This window comes from Capsella rubella, unplaced genomic scaffold (assembly GCF_000375325.1).
Source record: "Capsella rubella cultivar Monte Gargano unplaced genomic scaffold, Caprub1_0 scaffold_4, whole genome shotgun sequence".
Taxonomy (NCBI): Eukaryota; Viridiplantae; Streptophyta; class Magnoliopsida; order Brassicales; family Brassicaceae; genus Capsella; species Capsella rubella.
This window is the reverse complement of record NW_006238920.1, coordinates 11,228,983-11,243,776: the sequence shown is the minus strand read 5'-3', so window position 1 is coordinate 11,243,776 and position 14,794 is coordinate 11,228,983. Positions and strand designations below refer to the sequence as shown.

The following is a 14,794-nucleotide window of genomic DNA, read 5'->3' as shown; positions in this document are numbered from 1 at the left end:
AAATACTTCTTTTCCTAGATGGGGTTGTTATATGTTTTCGTATATATTTGTGGAGTTGAAGTATCAGACTCATCCAAAGGTAAAAGAAACTAGGATCAACTAGCTTTGTTTATTTATTCTTTTGGAGTTTGATTCTCATATTCTGTTATGTTTGTTCAATTAATAAGAAAAGCTTTGTGAGCATGATCCTTAATTGTAATAAAATGAATTTTTAATTTATGTCAACAATAGATGCAAACCAAACAATGACTAACTTAGCTGGTTGCATCACATTACCTATATTGTATTTACAACACTTAAATGTAAGAAGTTGACAATAATTAGTGCGTCTCAGTGGATATTCCCTCTCTGTGCAGCCACAACAAAGACCATTAGAATCGGAGACGCAAGCAGAATCACATACAGGAGTGTCTCATCTATACCCATTGCCTCTCTTTCATTATCCTCCTGCGCTTTGTAATTCACGTTATCTTTGACAAAGGCTTCAAAGTAGTTCTGATAACCAGTGTTCCCCTCCATGTAGCTCGACCCCTTAACCTTCAGCATCTCCATTGCCTACAAGTGTGTAAAGAAAAGCCCTCACATTTTTAAGCGAAACTGTTTGCCAAAACTAGAGAATAGAAGACACTACGAGAAGCCAACACTTATTATCATTAAGCACACAATAAGAAAACATATAGAGTTATGAATGGCCCTTGTCCAATCTTAGTGACAGAGAAAACACAATTCATCTTGCTCGTTGTGCTTAGTAGGTAGGTATGATACTATTGTGAGTTGTTTTGAGTTACCTGGAAACTGAACATGAACTGCCTCGCTTTCTTGCTCACTCTTGGATTTGGATGGGATAGAAGCTTCTCATACATACCCCTTGCCTTATTTGCCCTGTAAATCACTCCAAAACAACAGTTTTAAGGCACAGGAGCCCATAAATACTAAACAGCAGTCAACAAGATTACTTTTGAGGATTCACAAATGGCCATCAACTTGGTAAGTATAAACAGGGGAAGCTTCAAGTATTTTGTGGTTTCCTTGGGGACTTTTGGAGGTTTTGGGACAATGGTTTACAAAAAACTTTAATGAGGCTATTAAATAGTCAAATACTCATGAAGAAATACTAGTCACCCTGTCGTAGCATCAAGCTAAATACGAAGAGAGAGAAACTTACTTTCGAAGTGAATCCTGACAAATAGACCACTGCAAAGCTGCTTGTCCGTGAAGCTCACTCTGTACAACTAAACTCATATCTTGTTAAGGTCACATCTACTGCTGCGAACATAAGGACTTACAAGTAAAAAAAAAATCTGAAGAACTACTTCTTTCGGTATCTAGGTGGATCAATGGATTAAGATGTCGATAGAGTATCACACAACAAGGTCATGAAACTAATAATACAAAATAATCAGGTTCTTAAAAGCCTTTTATTGATTATGTGGTTGGTTGTTATATAAGATAGCTGGATTTTCTGCTTCACATACATGATGCGGATAGATAATAAAAAATTCTGATGCAGTCAAAAAGAGTAAGGCATGTGAAGGACGAATAGTTGTATGAGTAGATTGATGCATAAACATTGACATGAAGAAATAAACCAGATTTGGAGAAATTACCTTAAAAACTATTTTCTCCATGACCTTTTCATAGTATGGCAAAGCTTCCTTGAGTTTCCCAGAATCCATAAGTGAGTTCCCCTTCTCTATCGCCTGTTATAGTTAAAGAAAGTGTTAAATCAAGGGAAGAAGTAGATGATGAGCAAAACGATTCTAATTTCTAGCTATCTTGAAGCACAAATAGAAGCACAAAAAAAGTTATAATTTTTTCATAGTTTTTCTCCACCCAAATCAATTATTTTATCTAACTATTAAAATAAGAGAATTTTGCTGAGCAAACTTGAGTCCAAATCATAGTTTCAGCTGAACCCATATCATTGCTCTATATATCAATAAATAAGATTCTAAACAGCAGCTAAAACTTTATAAGCTATAACTTGGATCATTCTCATTGAGGGCAAATTTACTCTGTATATGAGTTTTTTTTTTTTTCTATATTACATCCAACTTAACTTCAGCATAGGTCTTTTCTCAGAGAAGAGCAAAAATGTCTTTAAAGTACCTTCTCACACTCAAGTTTGAGTTTGGGATCAATATTCAGTCCGATTGATTCCTTGTAGGCAGTGAGCAATTTTTTTGTCCGCGCTTCTCTTGCAATTCTCTCTTCAGCGGTTTCAACTGAATCACCCGGTTGGAGTGTTCTTCCACCACCAAACTTTAAAAAAAAAAAAAAGGATATATCTCTATCCTCAGGAAAGTATACATTATAAAACCAACGAAGTTAATATTTGACAAAGTTCTAATCCGAAGATGCAAATTCATATAGCTAAAATTGGCCCCAAGCTCATGAACATGAATGGATTAGTTTTAGAGGTTCGAGTTGTTCAGAAACCTAGCGCAAATGCTACTTGGAGAACATAGTGATAGTGTTGGACATATTCATGTATTCACTTATCATCTAGCTTAAAACGAGGAATAAAAAGTCTGGCAGAGTTGATAAAATTTTGCTTACCATCAACAAGAAACGAATTACTCAAAACAGTTTAAAGAACTATCTATATTTTTTCTCATTTCAGACTACCAAACAACTGTAGCCAACAAATTAGAATGTACTTAGTGCTAAAGGAAGATCCATCAAACTTTTCAGTTACTCCTACCTTTAATAATTTGGAGTAATTGGCTCTATATACCCTAACTTAACAACATTGGACAAACAACTTCTTTCTCCTTTGAGTTTTTTGGAACAACTAATCCAATTGCATAAGACAATATTTAGATGGGCTAATCACATACCGTCTTGGAAATGTTGCTAGGTCTTGGGAAAACTCCCCATGTAGAAACTTTGGGCTTATAAACATCAGAGTTTTCATCTCCTTCTTGCTTGATATCCTTATCTGTCTCGGCAAATCTCGTTTTATCACCAACAATAAACTCCACCTCAGGTAAGTCTCCTTCAGGAAGATAGTCTATAACAGGAACAAGTCCAGCTGGAAGCCCTCTTGTGGTTTTCTTATCAGCAAAGCCAAGCCCCATGAAATCAATGCTGGAGACTTTCAACTCTTTCTTCTTAACATCATTATCTTCAACAACCTTATTTGACGATCTGACAAGACTTTGCTCTACACTACCTGAAACACACAAAAAATAAAGATCCCCGGATCATGTTTTGATTAAACTTGTACATATTAACATGTAAAGATCAAATAAATATTAACTTTGCACATAATTGACAACATGAACAAGCACTTCAATGTTGAACATACAGAACAATTCTCCACTAATGCAGCTACAAGTCAAAAACCTTACTTCTAAATCCAATAAAGAACCAACCTTTCTAAGAAATGAAATGGCAACAAAAGCCATATAAATGATAGTACAGCCTATTTGAAAACTGCATTTGATCTACAAACTCAAGCAAAGACAGTTGCAAGAAATTTGTACAAAAAATATGGTATTTACTGAACTGGGTTTAGGTTCCTCGACGACATCAGCTCCAAGCCCTTTCCTTTTCTTATAATCATTGGCTTTTTGCATAGCAGCCTTAACCGAGAGCGGCAATTCCTCCTCACCGGCATTTTTCTCTCCTACTTCTCGCTCTGATTTCGATTTCTTATAAGCCTCTGCTTTCTTCAAGGCGAGCTTCACGGGATCAACCTCAACCTCCGACGAGCGTTCCGGCGAGGACGAGTTGCTCCGAGTTCGGAAAAGTGAGAGTTTCAAGGATTTTGGTTGTTGAGATGGAGACAAGAAGAAAGTAGGAGTTTCGGTGAGTGGAGAAGAGAGCCAAGAGTGGTTGAATGAAGCCATGGTTTGGTGGAGCGAAGAGCTGGTTAGCCATTTTAGTATCACAGACTCGTGGATGCAACATCACCACCCATCCGTCCACTTGATTTTATCATTGGTGGTCACAGACTTTGCGCATAACAGTTTTAATTTCGGTTTATACCAATTGCTTTTCGGTTTTTTTGAATTTTCAATTTTATTTGATTGGACTCGGTTTATTTTCGCTCAGTTCAATTTTATATTGGACTGAAAATCACTTTAGCCCAATAAAGGCCCAAGTCCAGCTGAAACTATGCTAGCATCAGTGAGGACGGTCGGGTCGGGTCGGGTCATAAACACCGCCTTTATCTGCGACGACGATGATATCCACCTCCGCGAGAGAGGCTTAAGCCCTAAAAATCCTCAACTTACTCTTTCTCCACTCTCTGAACATCTTCGTTCTTTATATGTCTTGATTCTCACACTTCTCTCGAGCAAGGAGCTTTCGCGTGAGAGAAATGACGAAGGTCTATGGAACCGGCACGTACGACTTCAAGCGCCACAGAGTGGCCGAGTATCCATTGGAGTTACCTAGCCACCCTGCTGAGAAGCCATTAGAGTCAAAGCCTGGATCCAATTTACCGAGCTCCATCACTTTATCGGAGATTCAGCAAGACAGGTTGACGAAAATTGCTGAGGAGAGCTGGATTAAGACTGGTGGCAAGCTGCCTGAGAAACCGTTCGATCCGGAGGTGGTTAAAGAGATTTATGTAACGGAGCTTAAGGTAACTAGTGGTCGTAAACCGGTTCCACTTCAGCGAGTCATGATTCTGGAAGTGAGTCAGTACTTGGAGAACTATCTATGGCCGAATTTTGATCCCGAGACGGCTACGTTCGAGCATGTGATGTCTATGATTCTTATGATTAACGAGAAGGTAACTAATCTTGCTCTCTTTTGTATTTAATTGGTTGTATATGATGAAAACATTATTGTTTAACATTGCTTCTTCACGCTTTGTAGTTCCGGGAGAATGTAGCAGCTTGGATTTGCTTTCATGATCGGGACGATCTATTCAAGAAGTTTCTTCAGAAGGTTCTTCGTCTCAAAGAGGTTTGTGGTCTACCCTTATGTTTTGTTATTTATGATTCTAGTGGGGTTTCTGTTTGAGATAATCACCAGATGTTAGGCGAATCATATATTCATGTTGTCTTTTGATTACCATTGTAGGGAAGAGATTTGACTATTGCTGAAAAGACAAATTATTTGGTCTTCATGATTAATGCTTTCCAGGTTTGTTCTGTTTCTTACATAAATTTTGTTATATGGGTTGCAAGTACTTTTGAAATTCTGCTGTACATTACTCGAGAACAGAAAATACATGATTTAGTAACTAGTAACTGGTCATCCCGGACTATACAACTGTGTTGCTACTCAGTTAAAATGTCTGTTAAGATAATTATTTCATGCGGACAACCTTTTATTTCATGCTTGTGCACAATTTATATCCTGGTGCTATTTTTGATTTCTTCAATATTCTTAACTGGGTGATGTTACAGAGTTTGGAAGACGCAGTGGTTAATGAGATTGTTCTAAGTCTAGCAGGATTGCAATCTTGGCACAGTTTGTCTTATGGACGTTTCCAGGTAGGTGATATCTTCACTATTTGTTAAGGATAGTGAAATATTTTGTAGTTGCTCTGATATCATCATATATTCTCACAACTCTAGATGGAGCTCTGCCTTCAACCTGATCTAATTAAAAAGTGGAAGAGATCATCAAAGAAATGGGCAGCTGAGGCAAAGTCAAAGGGAGAGAAATTTGATCTATCCTCATCACCTGAAGCAAATTTTGTTCGAGGCCTAATAGAAGAATTTGTTGAGGTATATATGCCTTTTTCATTGGGCTATAGTGGTCTATGTTCTTCAAATTATCTCTCGCATAATTATGCAAATTCATATCTTTCTTTCTAGGTGCTTGATCACGGGGTTTTTGCGGATGAAGTTGATGATACCGCTGGATCTCCATTGGTTGATGATTCTTCTGTCTTATATTGTGAGAGATTCATGGAATTTCTCATTGACATGCTGAACCAACTCCCAACAAGAAGGTACGAATGTTTCACACGACGCAAGTTATTTGTACACTAAAAAGTTAAATCTGTTTAAGCAATTTGAGAATGCATTTTAGGTTTTCTTTTTTAGTCCTGATAATATCTAGTTATTAGTCTTGATATGCTGCGCCATTTACTGTCCATTGCATTACTATTCGCTACTGGACCGTATTTTTAATATATTTTCATCTTGATTATTGCAGATACCTAAGACCTCTTGTGGCGGATATAGCTGTTGTTGCAAAATGTCGACTGAGTGCCCTATACAAACATGAAAAGGGGAAGCTTTTCGCCCAATTAGTTGACTTGTTACAGTTCTATGAAAAGTTTGAAATAAAGGACCATGACGGAACACAATTAACTGATGATGAAGCACTTCAATTTCATTACGATCGTTTTATGGCGTTTCAGCTACTTGCCTTTAAGAAAATGCCTAAGGTATTGTCCTAATAATCATAGTTAATTAATAGATAGTTAGTTTTGTGTTCTAGGTTTTTTGTTTTGTTTCTGTTGGATTTTGTGAAGTTATCGATCTACTTTTTTCCTATTTTACTAATATTCACTCTTCCCTAGTTCTCACATTTGTTGTTATTTTGTTTATTTCAGTTGCGGGATTTGTCATTGGCTAACATTGGTTCTGTTCATAAGAGTTCTGATCTTCGGAGGAGATTGTCTGTGCTTTCTCTTGAAGATTTAAGGGATGTTGTCTGCTCAAAGGTATATATCTGGAAAACTTATTCTTGTAGGTTCACATGTGAATTTTTATCTATCTTGGCACCTCGGCATGGGGATTCAGGATATCACTATAGATTCTTAGGGTCTTATAGCTGTGATCTTCAGTGAATACCATTGGCAAAAATGGTTAGCTAAAATACAATATAAAGTCTGAGTGACATGCTAAGGTTGACACAACAAATTTAGACGTTAAATATCAGCTTGTGTAAATTCCCATTACGGTATTATACTGTGCTGATAGTGTGAGAAACGAGTGAAGGCATAAATGGAGACGGGAAAGAAAATCTGTAACCGTTTTTTACTTCTTTCTGCTGCTAATTTTAGTATTTTGAAAATATACTACGGTTTGCCTTACAGTCTAATTTATGGCCACATACATTTGCTCTTATTTTTATTTTCCTTCTGTGCAGCTCAAACTGGTTTCAAGAGATGATCCTTGGGCAGATAGTAAGGATTTTCTGACCGAGGTCGTTGTCTCCTCTTTTGAGAAGCAACAGTCTCAGAAAGAAGCGATAAACGCTCTGCCTTTGTACCCAAATGAGCAAATTATGTGGGATGAAAGTGTTATTCCTAGCATTAACTATTCTGGGGAAGGTTGCCTCGCTCTTCCAAAGCTTAATCTTCAGTTTCTAACACTCCATGATTACCTCCTTAGAAACTTCAATCTCTTCCGTCTAGAATCCACCTATGAGATTCGTGAAGATATACAGGAGGCTGTACCACATCTTCTTGCGCACATAAATAACGAGGGGGACACTGCTTTTCGTGGTTGGTCACGAATGGCGGTTCCGATTAATGATTTCAAAATCACTCAGGTGAAGCAGCCTAATATTGGAGAAGAGAAACCTTCATCTGTGACTGCAGAAGTTACTTTCAGTATTAAGAGTTACAGATCGCAGATAAGATCTGAATGGAATTCTCTTAAAGAGCATGATGTATTGTTCTTGCTTTGTATACGCCCTTTATTTGAGCCGTTAGGTCCAGAGGAAGCTGATAAAGCTACAGTCCCACAGAAGCTCGGGCTTCAGTATGTTCGTGGTTGTGAAATCATCGATATCCGTGATGAGGAGGGTAATCTGATGAATGATTTTACTGGAAGAGTTAAACGGGACGAATGGAAACCCCCTAAAGGTGAAATGAGGACTGTGACTGTTGCTTTAGATGCTGCACAGTATCACATAGATGTTACAGACATTGCTGAAAAAGGTGCGGAGGATGTGTATAGCACATTTAATGTGCTAATGAGGAGAAAACCAAAGGAGAACAACTTCAAGGCTATTCTGGAATCTATCAGAGATCTCATGAATGAATATTGTATTGTGCCGGAGTGGTTGCATAATGTTTTTCTTGGATATGGGAACCCTTCTGCTGCACAGTGGCCTAATATGCCAAATCTGTTGAAAACAGTAGACTTCAAAGATACTTTCCTTGATGCAAATCATCTCAGTGAAAGTTTTGCAGATTATGAGGTTAGTAATTACGTATATTCGTTGGTATATTATGTGTTCTAGAACTGTTTTATTTTCCATATCTCTCATACTTTGTGCATATTAGGTATCTTTCATCAATGCTGATGGTGCTGAAGCTCTGGATCCAAGGCCTCCGTTTCGAATTACTCTTCCAAAGACACTAAAAGGGAATGCTGCTCTTTCTGGAAATAAGATATCTGAAGTCAATCCAGCAGACAATGTTAATATGGTGGATGTTTCCACGAAGGAGAAACTTATTGTTGAGGCGTATACCCCACCTGACCCAGGGCCTTATCCTCAGGACCAACCGAAGCAGAACTCAGTTAAATTTACACCTACACAGGTATTACTTCTTTCTACTTTTCATTGTCCTTGCTATTTTCTTCAAATGGTGAGAAAATTATCATCTTAGAATCCTTACTCTTACAATACAATCAAGTCATATGAGAAATATTGTGTTTGATACAAGACACTTTAGAACCTATGTAAAATATTGTGCTTGCTCTTTTCATTGAATCGTGAAGCATTTGGTTTAATTTTGTCTCTTTTATCGATTTGAGTTGAACAATATTGTTCCCATGCCATTCTGTTTTATTTGGAGAAAGTTTCACCTGATGTTTAAAAGCAGTTTTCTCCTTTATTTGGACCTTCCCTTTCCGCTGGATGAGAAAATGTACCAAAATATATGGTTTGGATTCAAGATATTGATCTTTGATGCAGCTTGTAATCAAACCATGTGTATGCCTACTATTTCCCTGCAGGTTGGAGCAATAATATCTGGTATTCAGCCTGGCTTAACTATGGTGGTCGGTCCACCAGGTACCGGAAAGACTGATACAGCAGTGCAAATTTTAAATGTTCTATATCACAACTGTCCTTCTCAAAGGACCTTAATAATCACTCATTCAAATCAGGCTTTGAATGATCTTTTTGAGAAGATAATGGAGGTACTACTGGCATCTTCTTTTCTTTTGTTATTATATGGAGTAATATTTAATGGTTTACATGTCTGACGGAGTTCTGAGAGACAAACTACATGGATTTGTTTTTTTTCAGAGGGATGTACCGGCGAGGTATCTACTTCGTTTGGGTCAAGGTGAACAAGAGCTTGCTACTGATCTTGACTTTAGTAGACAAGGCCGTGTCAATGCCATGCTTGTTCGGCGTCTGGAACTGCTCAATGAGGTTGAGAGACTAGCAAGATCCCTTCAGCTTCCAGAAGATGTAGGCTATACCTGTGAAACAGCTGGGTATTTCTGGTTGCTTCATGTATACTCGCGCTGGGAGATATTTCTTGCTGCTTGTGCTGGAAATGAAAACAATCAATCTTTTGTTCGAGATCGCTTCCCGTTTAAAGATTTCTTCTCAGACACCCCTAAACCTGTCTTTAGTGGGGAGTCATTTGAGAAAGACATGAGGGCAGCTAAAGGCTGTTTCTCTCATCTCAAGACAGTGTTTCAAGAGCTAGAAGAGTGTCGGGCCTTTGAACTACTCAAGTCAACTGCTGATAGAGCAAATTACCTCATGACCAAACAAGCGAAGATTGTAGCAATGACGTGTACTCATGCAGCATTAAAGAGGAGAGATTTTCTTCAGTTGGGGTTCAAATATGATAACTTGTTGATGGAAGAAAGTGCCCAGATTTTGGAAATTGAGACTTTCATACCAATGTTGCTTCAGAGGCAAGAAGATGGTCATGCACGACTCAAGCGCTGTATATTGATTGGTGATCACCACCAGCTACCTCCCGTAGTGAAGAATATGGCTTTCCAGAAATATAGTCACATGGATCAGAGTTTGTTTACGAGATTTGTTCGTCTTGGTATTCCTTACATTGAGCTCAATGCTCAAGGAAGAGCAAGGCCAAGCTTAGCCAAACTTTACAACTGGAGATACAGAGATTTGGGAGACCTTTCTATTGTTAAGGAAGCACCCATATTTCAGAGAGCAAATGCTGGACTCTCATATGAATATCAATTGGTAAATGTGCCAGATTATGAGGGAAAAGGAGAATCAACACCATCTCCATGGTTTTATCAAAATCAGGGAGAAGCTGAATATATCGTCAGTGTCTATATATACATGAGATTGTTAGGATATCCTGCGAATAAGATATCAATATTGACGACATATAATGGTCAGAAGCTCTTAATCCGTGATGTTATCAACCGTCGATGTGTGCCGTATCCTTTCATTGGCCCTCCGAGCAAGGTAAAATGTCCTCCTACTAAAGTATTTATTAGATGTGTTAATATGATAGAGATCGTATGATGACTTACTGGTTATTATGATACCCCTCCCTAAGAAAGGTATCTCACAGTTGCTTGTGTTTTGACTTTCTGGTTTTGTTTCCTTAGGTGACTACAGTGGACAAGTTCCAAGGACAACAGAATGATTTTATTTTGCTCTCTCTTGTACGGACACGGTTTGTGGGTCATCTACGTGATGTAAGAAGGTTGGTAGTTGCAATGTCACGTGCTCGGCTCGGTTTGTATGTGTTCTGTCGCCGTTCTCTTTTTGAACAGTGCTATGAGCTGCAACCAACGTTTCAGCTTCTTCTTCAAAGACCCGATCAGCTCGGACTCAATCTTAGTGAGAACACAGCGTATACAGATCGTGCGGTGGTGGAAGTTGAAAACCCTTATTTTGTTCATGATGTTGAAGAGATGGCTCACATAGTTCACGATAGGATGAATCAGTTTTACCAGGTAACGACACAAACTGCTTGCTTGGATAACAACTAATAATATTTGTGTGGAAACTGATTAGTTTCATGCATTGGATAGGCACAAGGAGTGTATGAGCAATACCAGAACAACATGCAACAGATGGAAGATGGTAATCACGACATGGAGAGTGACTCAGTAATAGGAGCTGTAGATGGTGAGACAAATACGCAGCAACAAAACCAAGCTCCAGACATAGACGGTGAATCATTGAAGGAGATTGTTGGAATGGAGGTGGACAATAATGGATTTAGCAGTGAGAATGGAAAGGCTGATGAGAATTAGGACAAATCAAAACTGGGGATATCAAATTAATCCACTAGGAGGGTGATGAGTGAGTTTAATGTATGGAACACTGAGTGAATTTGTTGCTACTGTAAGATATTTTTACTGAATTTGTAGCATTGTCTGACAATTACCAACTTTTGTTTTTGTCTTATCAATCATTCAACTCATATTTGTTGTGGAAGCAAACATAAGAGCAAGAAGATGAAGAGCATAAAGGTTTTGCAGGAGATCAAATCGAAAAAATGATACCAAAGTAGAGCAACAACACAAGAGAGTGAGAACAGAGAGACAACATTTTACAAAAATTTTGGCAAGACAAACAAAATAATGCTTTTCTGAAGCATTCTCAAGACACAAAAATAAGATTTTTCAAAAAGAATTTTCAAAAACAAATGGTCTTCATATGTCTACAATTTCACTCTTCATCTGACGAACTCGGTGAAGTTTCTATTCCCTGCACTCTGCAGTAACTACAAAAACAAAAAAGAAACAAAAGTTCAATAAATAAATAAATGAATAAAACCCAAATGACCAACAACTTACTCACTTAGACACTTACTCTGGCAGTAGGTTTTATCGACCGACGTGGTCGTGCTAACTCTTCAAGCTGGTCATGAACCATCTCCTCATAGTCATCTGCATCAGTGTCCTCATCGTCATGTGCATCACTGCCCATATCCTCATCTGATTTACTGTCCTCATGACCATCTGCATAACTGTCCTCATGACCATCTGCATATTTGTCCTCAAGACCATCTGCTTCACTGTCATCTGTTACCATCTCATCGTCATTTGCTTGATTTCCACCAACCATCTCATCCTGAGCCCTAACTGCACCGGGATACTGTTGCTTGACAGGTAAAACTTGATTTCCACCAGCAGACGGAGATAGAACTGTCCCAAACATCATCATCAAGAAGATCTGTCATGAGTTTATCCACAGAAGCCGGATCAAGGTCTTCCAGACCATCAATTACGTCGAAGTCGAGTACAAGATCATCAAAGTTGATAACACCGTTATCTTGATCTTCATCATGAAATCCATCAACGTCCACACCGTCTCCCACTGCATCAGCATGAAAACCACCAACATTCAAGCCGTCTCCCACTGCATCAGCATGAAAACCACCAACATCCAAGCCGCCTCCCACTGCACTTGAGAGATGGCCAGCTGCTTCTTCTTGAAAGCCAGGGTCTTTTTGAACATTGACCAGCAGAGGATGTTGCATGCCACGGACCAGACAACTATTGTCTTCAGAACCAACCAGATTATGTTGATCTGCATTCCTTTCTTGGGCCACATAAGCCTGGAAAAAAAATTATACATCAGATAATTGCAATATATAAACTCTTAAAGATTCCGTTGAGGAGTAAGGACAAAAGAGAAAAAAAAAACCTGAAGTTGAGACAAGATCTGATCGCATTTGTCAAAGTCCTTAGTAGCATAAGCATTGTTAAAAGACACAAAAAGTTGTGAAAACCCACCAAGAGGATCCATCTCAGATGTGTTTGAAGATTGATTAAACAGTAGTAACTAGAGAGAGAGAGAGAGACAAAAAGACCAATAATTTCGTGAGACATTTAGTAAGATTATATAAGAATTGCAAAACAGGTCAGGAACAAGACACAGAGGCCAATGGAGTTCGTTAGAAAACAAAACCCAAAACATAAAAGCAACCACAATAACGTGAAGAACAAGCTATCAGAGATTAACTTGAGATAGACAGATGGAACAAATTGCTTTCGTCGGAAGAATCACTAACAGATTATAAGAAAAACCATCAAAATCATAAACGCAACTAAGGAGAACGCAAAGTTAGGTCAAGAAAGCTATCGGCGATATTGAGAATTTCAACTAATGTATGCTAATCAAAACCTAGCCTAGCCGTTACTTGCAGAATCATAACCAAAAAATAAAAAATCAAGCATGAATGAGAGAGTTCACCAGAGCGGCTCGGAAAGGTGAGAGAGAGATTGACAGAGACGGGAGTTGAGAGGAAGGTGACGAGAGATACTGGCAGATATACTAGTATTTGTATATATAGATGTGCCCAACCCCGAGCAAATACTAGTATACGTTAATAAAGCGGTTGATACCGTATAAAACTAACCAATCAGAAAAAGAAAAAAAAAAATGCGATTTCCTCTGCCATTGCAGTGACCTGAAAATAGATGATGGTTAGAAAGAAGTACCTGTTCCTTTAGTAGACAGACCCTCCATCATTTCTCTTTATATTTCTCAGCTGTTACACTTCATAAGATGGACCAACTGAAACTGGAGACTTGCGGGAGCTCACTCCTGAACCAGGAATTTTAACCATCTCACACAATTGGGAATTCTAGGCAAAAAGCTGTTATTCACTTCCGGACTCAAGTCTCAGTCTGAGATGCCTTCCTACTTCAGCATGATGCAATTGAAGCTGATATTCTGTAGAGTTGCCCTTGAGGATTTTGTTTTCCTTCTTTTTGTTGGCTTAAGCTGTCTCTTTCTGAAAGAGACACTGATTTCCACATATGGCCAATGGAGTGTGATGCACAAGGAGATGGTTCTCTCAGGTTTATTAAAAACATCCATATCGAGTGCCAGAGAATAGATTGCAGTAACCAGCCAGCACACAGAGAATGTAATGAGCCCGGTAGCCTTCACTTGCTTTTCCTTTCAGCAGGTTTCCTTTTCGTTCTCAACAGGTCCCATGGCATAATAGCTGGCCATTTAGTCACATTTCTCCCCATGTGTGTGTAAAACATCTGGTTTTTAAAATGCAACATGATAACAACCCACACGCCATCTCCTCCACACAAGTCTCTACTTTCCCTTGGAGATAGGATTTCCCAACTCGCCTTTACTGCTACCCGTTGTATGTATACACACATGTTCTGTGAAATGTAACAGAAACACTAAGACTATGTCCACAGCAGTAGTAGTAGGTAAGAAAAAAACATAGATACTCTCTTTGTTTTTAAGAAATTGAATAAAACTATCAAGACTTACTGTGCTGTGTTCAGTTCAATATGCTGTCCTCTGTTGCTCCAAACTTTTGTTTTCTGCGACCATAAGCTGTCACCTTATTGTTGACCTGAAGATGTTAATTCAGTAAGCATAATAAGCTAGAGATTAAACAGAACTTTTTTTGATGGAATAGAGATTTTCAAGACTGAAACGTATGGCTTTTTATTAGTAATGAGGTACCACCATTTCTTATATAATACATCAGTAAAGAAAAATTCTTTTCAAATCCCTCAACAAACCAAAAGGCCTCTTCGGTACAATACAACACCAAATCGACTAGAGAAAGTTAGAATCAAAAAAATATGGAAGAAAAGTTTATGGAAACGTAAGTACTCTACCTCGAAACTGAATGATTGAAAACCAAATATTAACAGGGCTCAAAGATCTTTGTTGGTAGAAAAAATTTCTCAGACTTATCATTGAGATTTGTATAACCCAAGGAAGATGAGGGGGACGGCTGGGGAATCCAAGATAGACACAAAAACAAATAAAAGCCAATAGGAACCTTTTTACCTTTTTAAATTAATGTCACATCTCCTTTTTCCAATTCCCTCTATTAATTAGCAACTAATGGGCCTGGGCCATGCTTTTCATGGGCCGACGATAACTTTCTATTCCTTAGTTATTCTTTTTTTTCGGTTTTCGA

At 38.3% G+C, this 14,794-nt stretch overlaps 2 protein-coding genes and 1 long non-coding RNA gene across 6 annotated transcripts; 1 reads left to right on the top strand and 2 right to left on the bottom strand.

Annotated features, from left to right (window-relative positions):
* Window positions 1–183: 183 nt before the first annotated feature.
* Window positions 184–3,925, bottom strand: LOC17888540. The gene is given in 8 exon segments (XM_006294190.2): window positions 184–555; window positions 789–882; window positions 1,166–1,224; window positions 1,608–1,700; window positions 2,110–2,262; window positions 2,841–3,175; window positions 3,512–3,898; window positions 3,901–3,925. Coding segments are annotated over 8 exon segments (1,371 nt in total). The 3' UTR covers window positions 184–330.
* A 289-nt stretch (window positions 3,926–4,214) lies between these two features.
* Window positions 4,215–11,289, top strand: LOC17890097 (intron-binding protein aquarius). The gene is made up of 14 exons (XM_006293498.2): window positions 4,215–4,744; window positions 4,831–4,920; window positions 5,038–5,100; window positions 5,367–5,453; window positions 5,538–5,690; window positions 5,781–5,917; window positions 6,124–6,358; window positions 6,527–6,637; window positions 7,066–8,124; window positions 8,210–8,467; window positions 8,886–9,071; window positions 9,181–10,335; window positions 10,482–10,832; window positions 10,911–11,289. Exons 1-14 carry the CDS (start codon window positions 4,328–4,330, stop codon window positions 11,133–11,135), a joined length of 4,527 nt encoding a protein of 1,508 aa, XP_006293560.1. The 5' UTR covers window positions 4,215–4,327; the 3' UTR covers window positions 11,136–11,289.
* Window positions 11,290–11,353: 64 nt separating this feature from the next.
* On the bottom strand, window positions 11,354–14,641 carry LOC111831025. Of its 4 annotated transcripts, none has more exons than XR_002834324.1 (6): window positions 14,487–14,641; window positions 14,131–14,215; window positions 13,332–14,015; window positions 12,535–12,672; window positions 11,698–12,445; window positions 11,354–11,608 (listed from the first exon to the last, which is right to left on the bottom strand). It is a non-coding gene; the product is annotated as an uncharacterized LOC111831025 (long non-coding RNA). The 4 variants fall into 4 exon arrangements; XR_002834322.1 differs by having other exon boundaries at window positions 11,368–11,608; window positions 13,084–14,015; XR_002834323.1 differs by having other exon boundaries at window positions 11,368–11,608; window positions 12,535–13,164.
* Window positions 14,642–14,794: the final 153 nt, after the last annotated feature.

Excerpts from the sequence above, each read along its gene's own strand:
- LOC17890097 (XM_006293498.2), top strand. The coding sequence starts at position 4,328 with ATGACGAAGGTCTATGGAACCGGCACGTACGACTTCAAGCGCCACAGA. Across the intron at positions 5,454-5,537 it reads TGTCTTATGGACGTTTCCAG|ATGGAGCTCTGCCTTCAACC; the intron begins GTAGGTGATATC and ends TCACAACTCTAG. Across the intron at positions 9,072-9,180 it reads TTTTTGAGAAGATAATGGAG|AGGGATGTACCGGCGAGGTA; the intron begins GTACTACTGGCA and ends GTTTTTTTTCAG.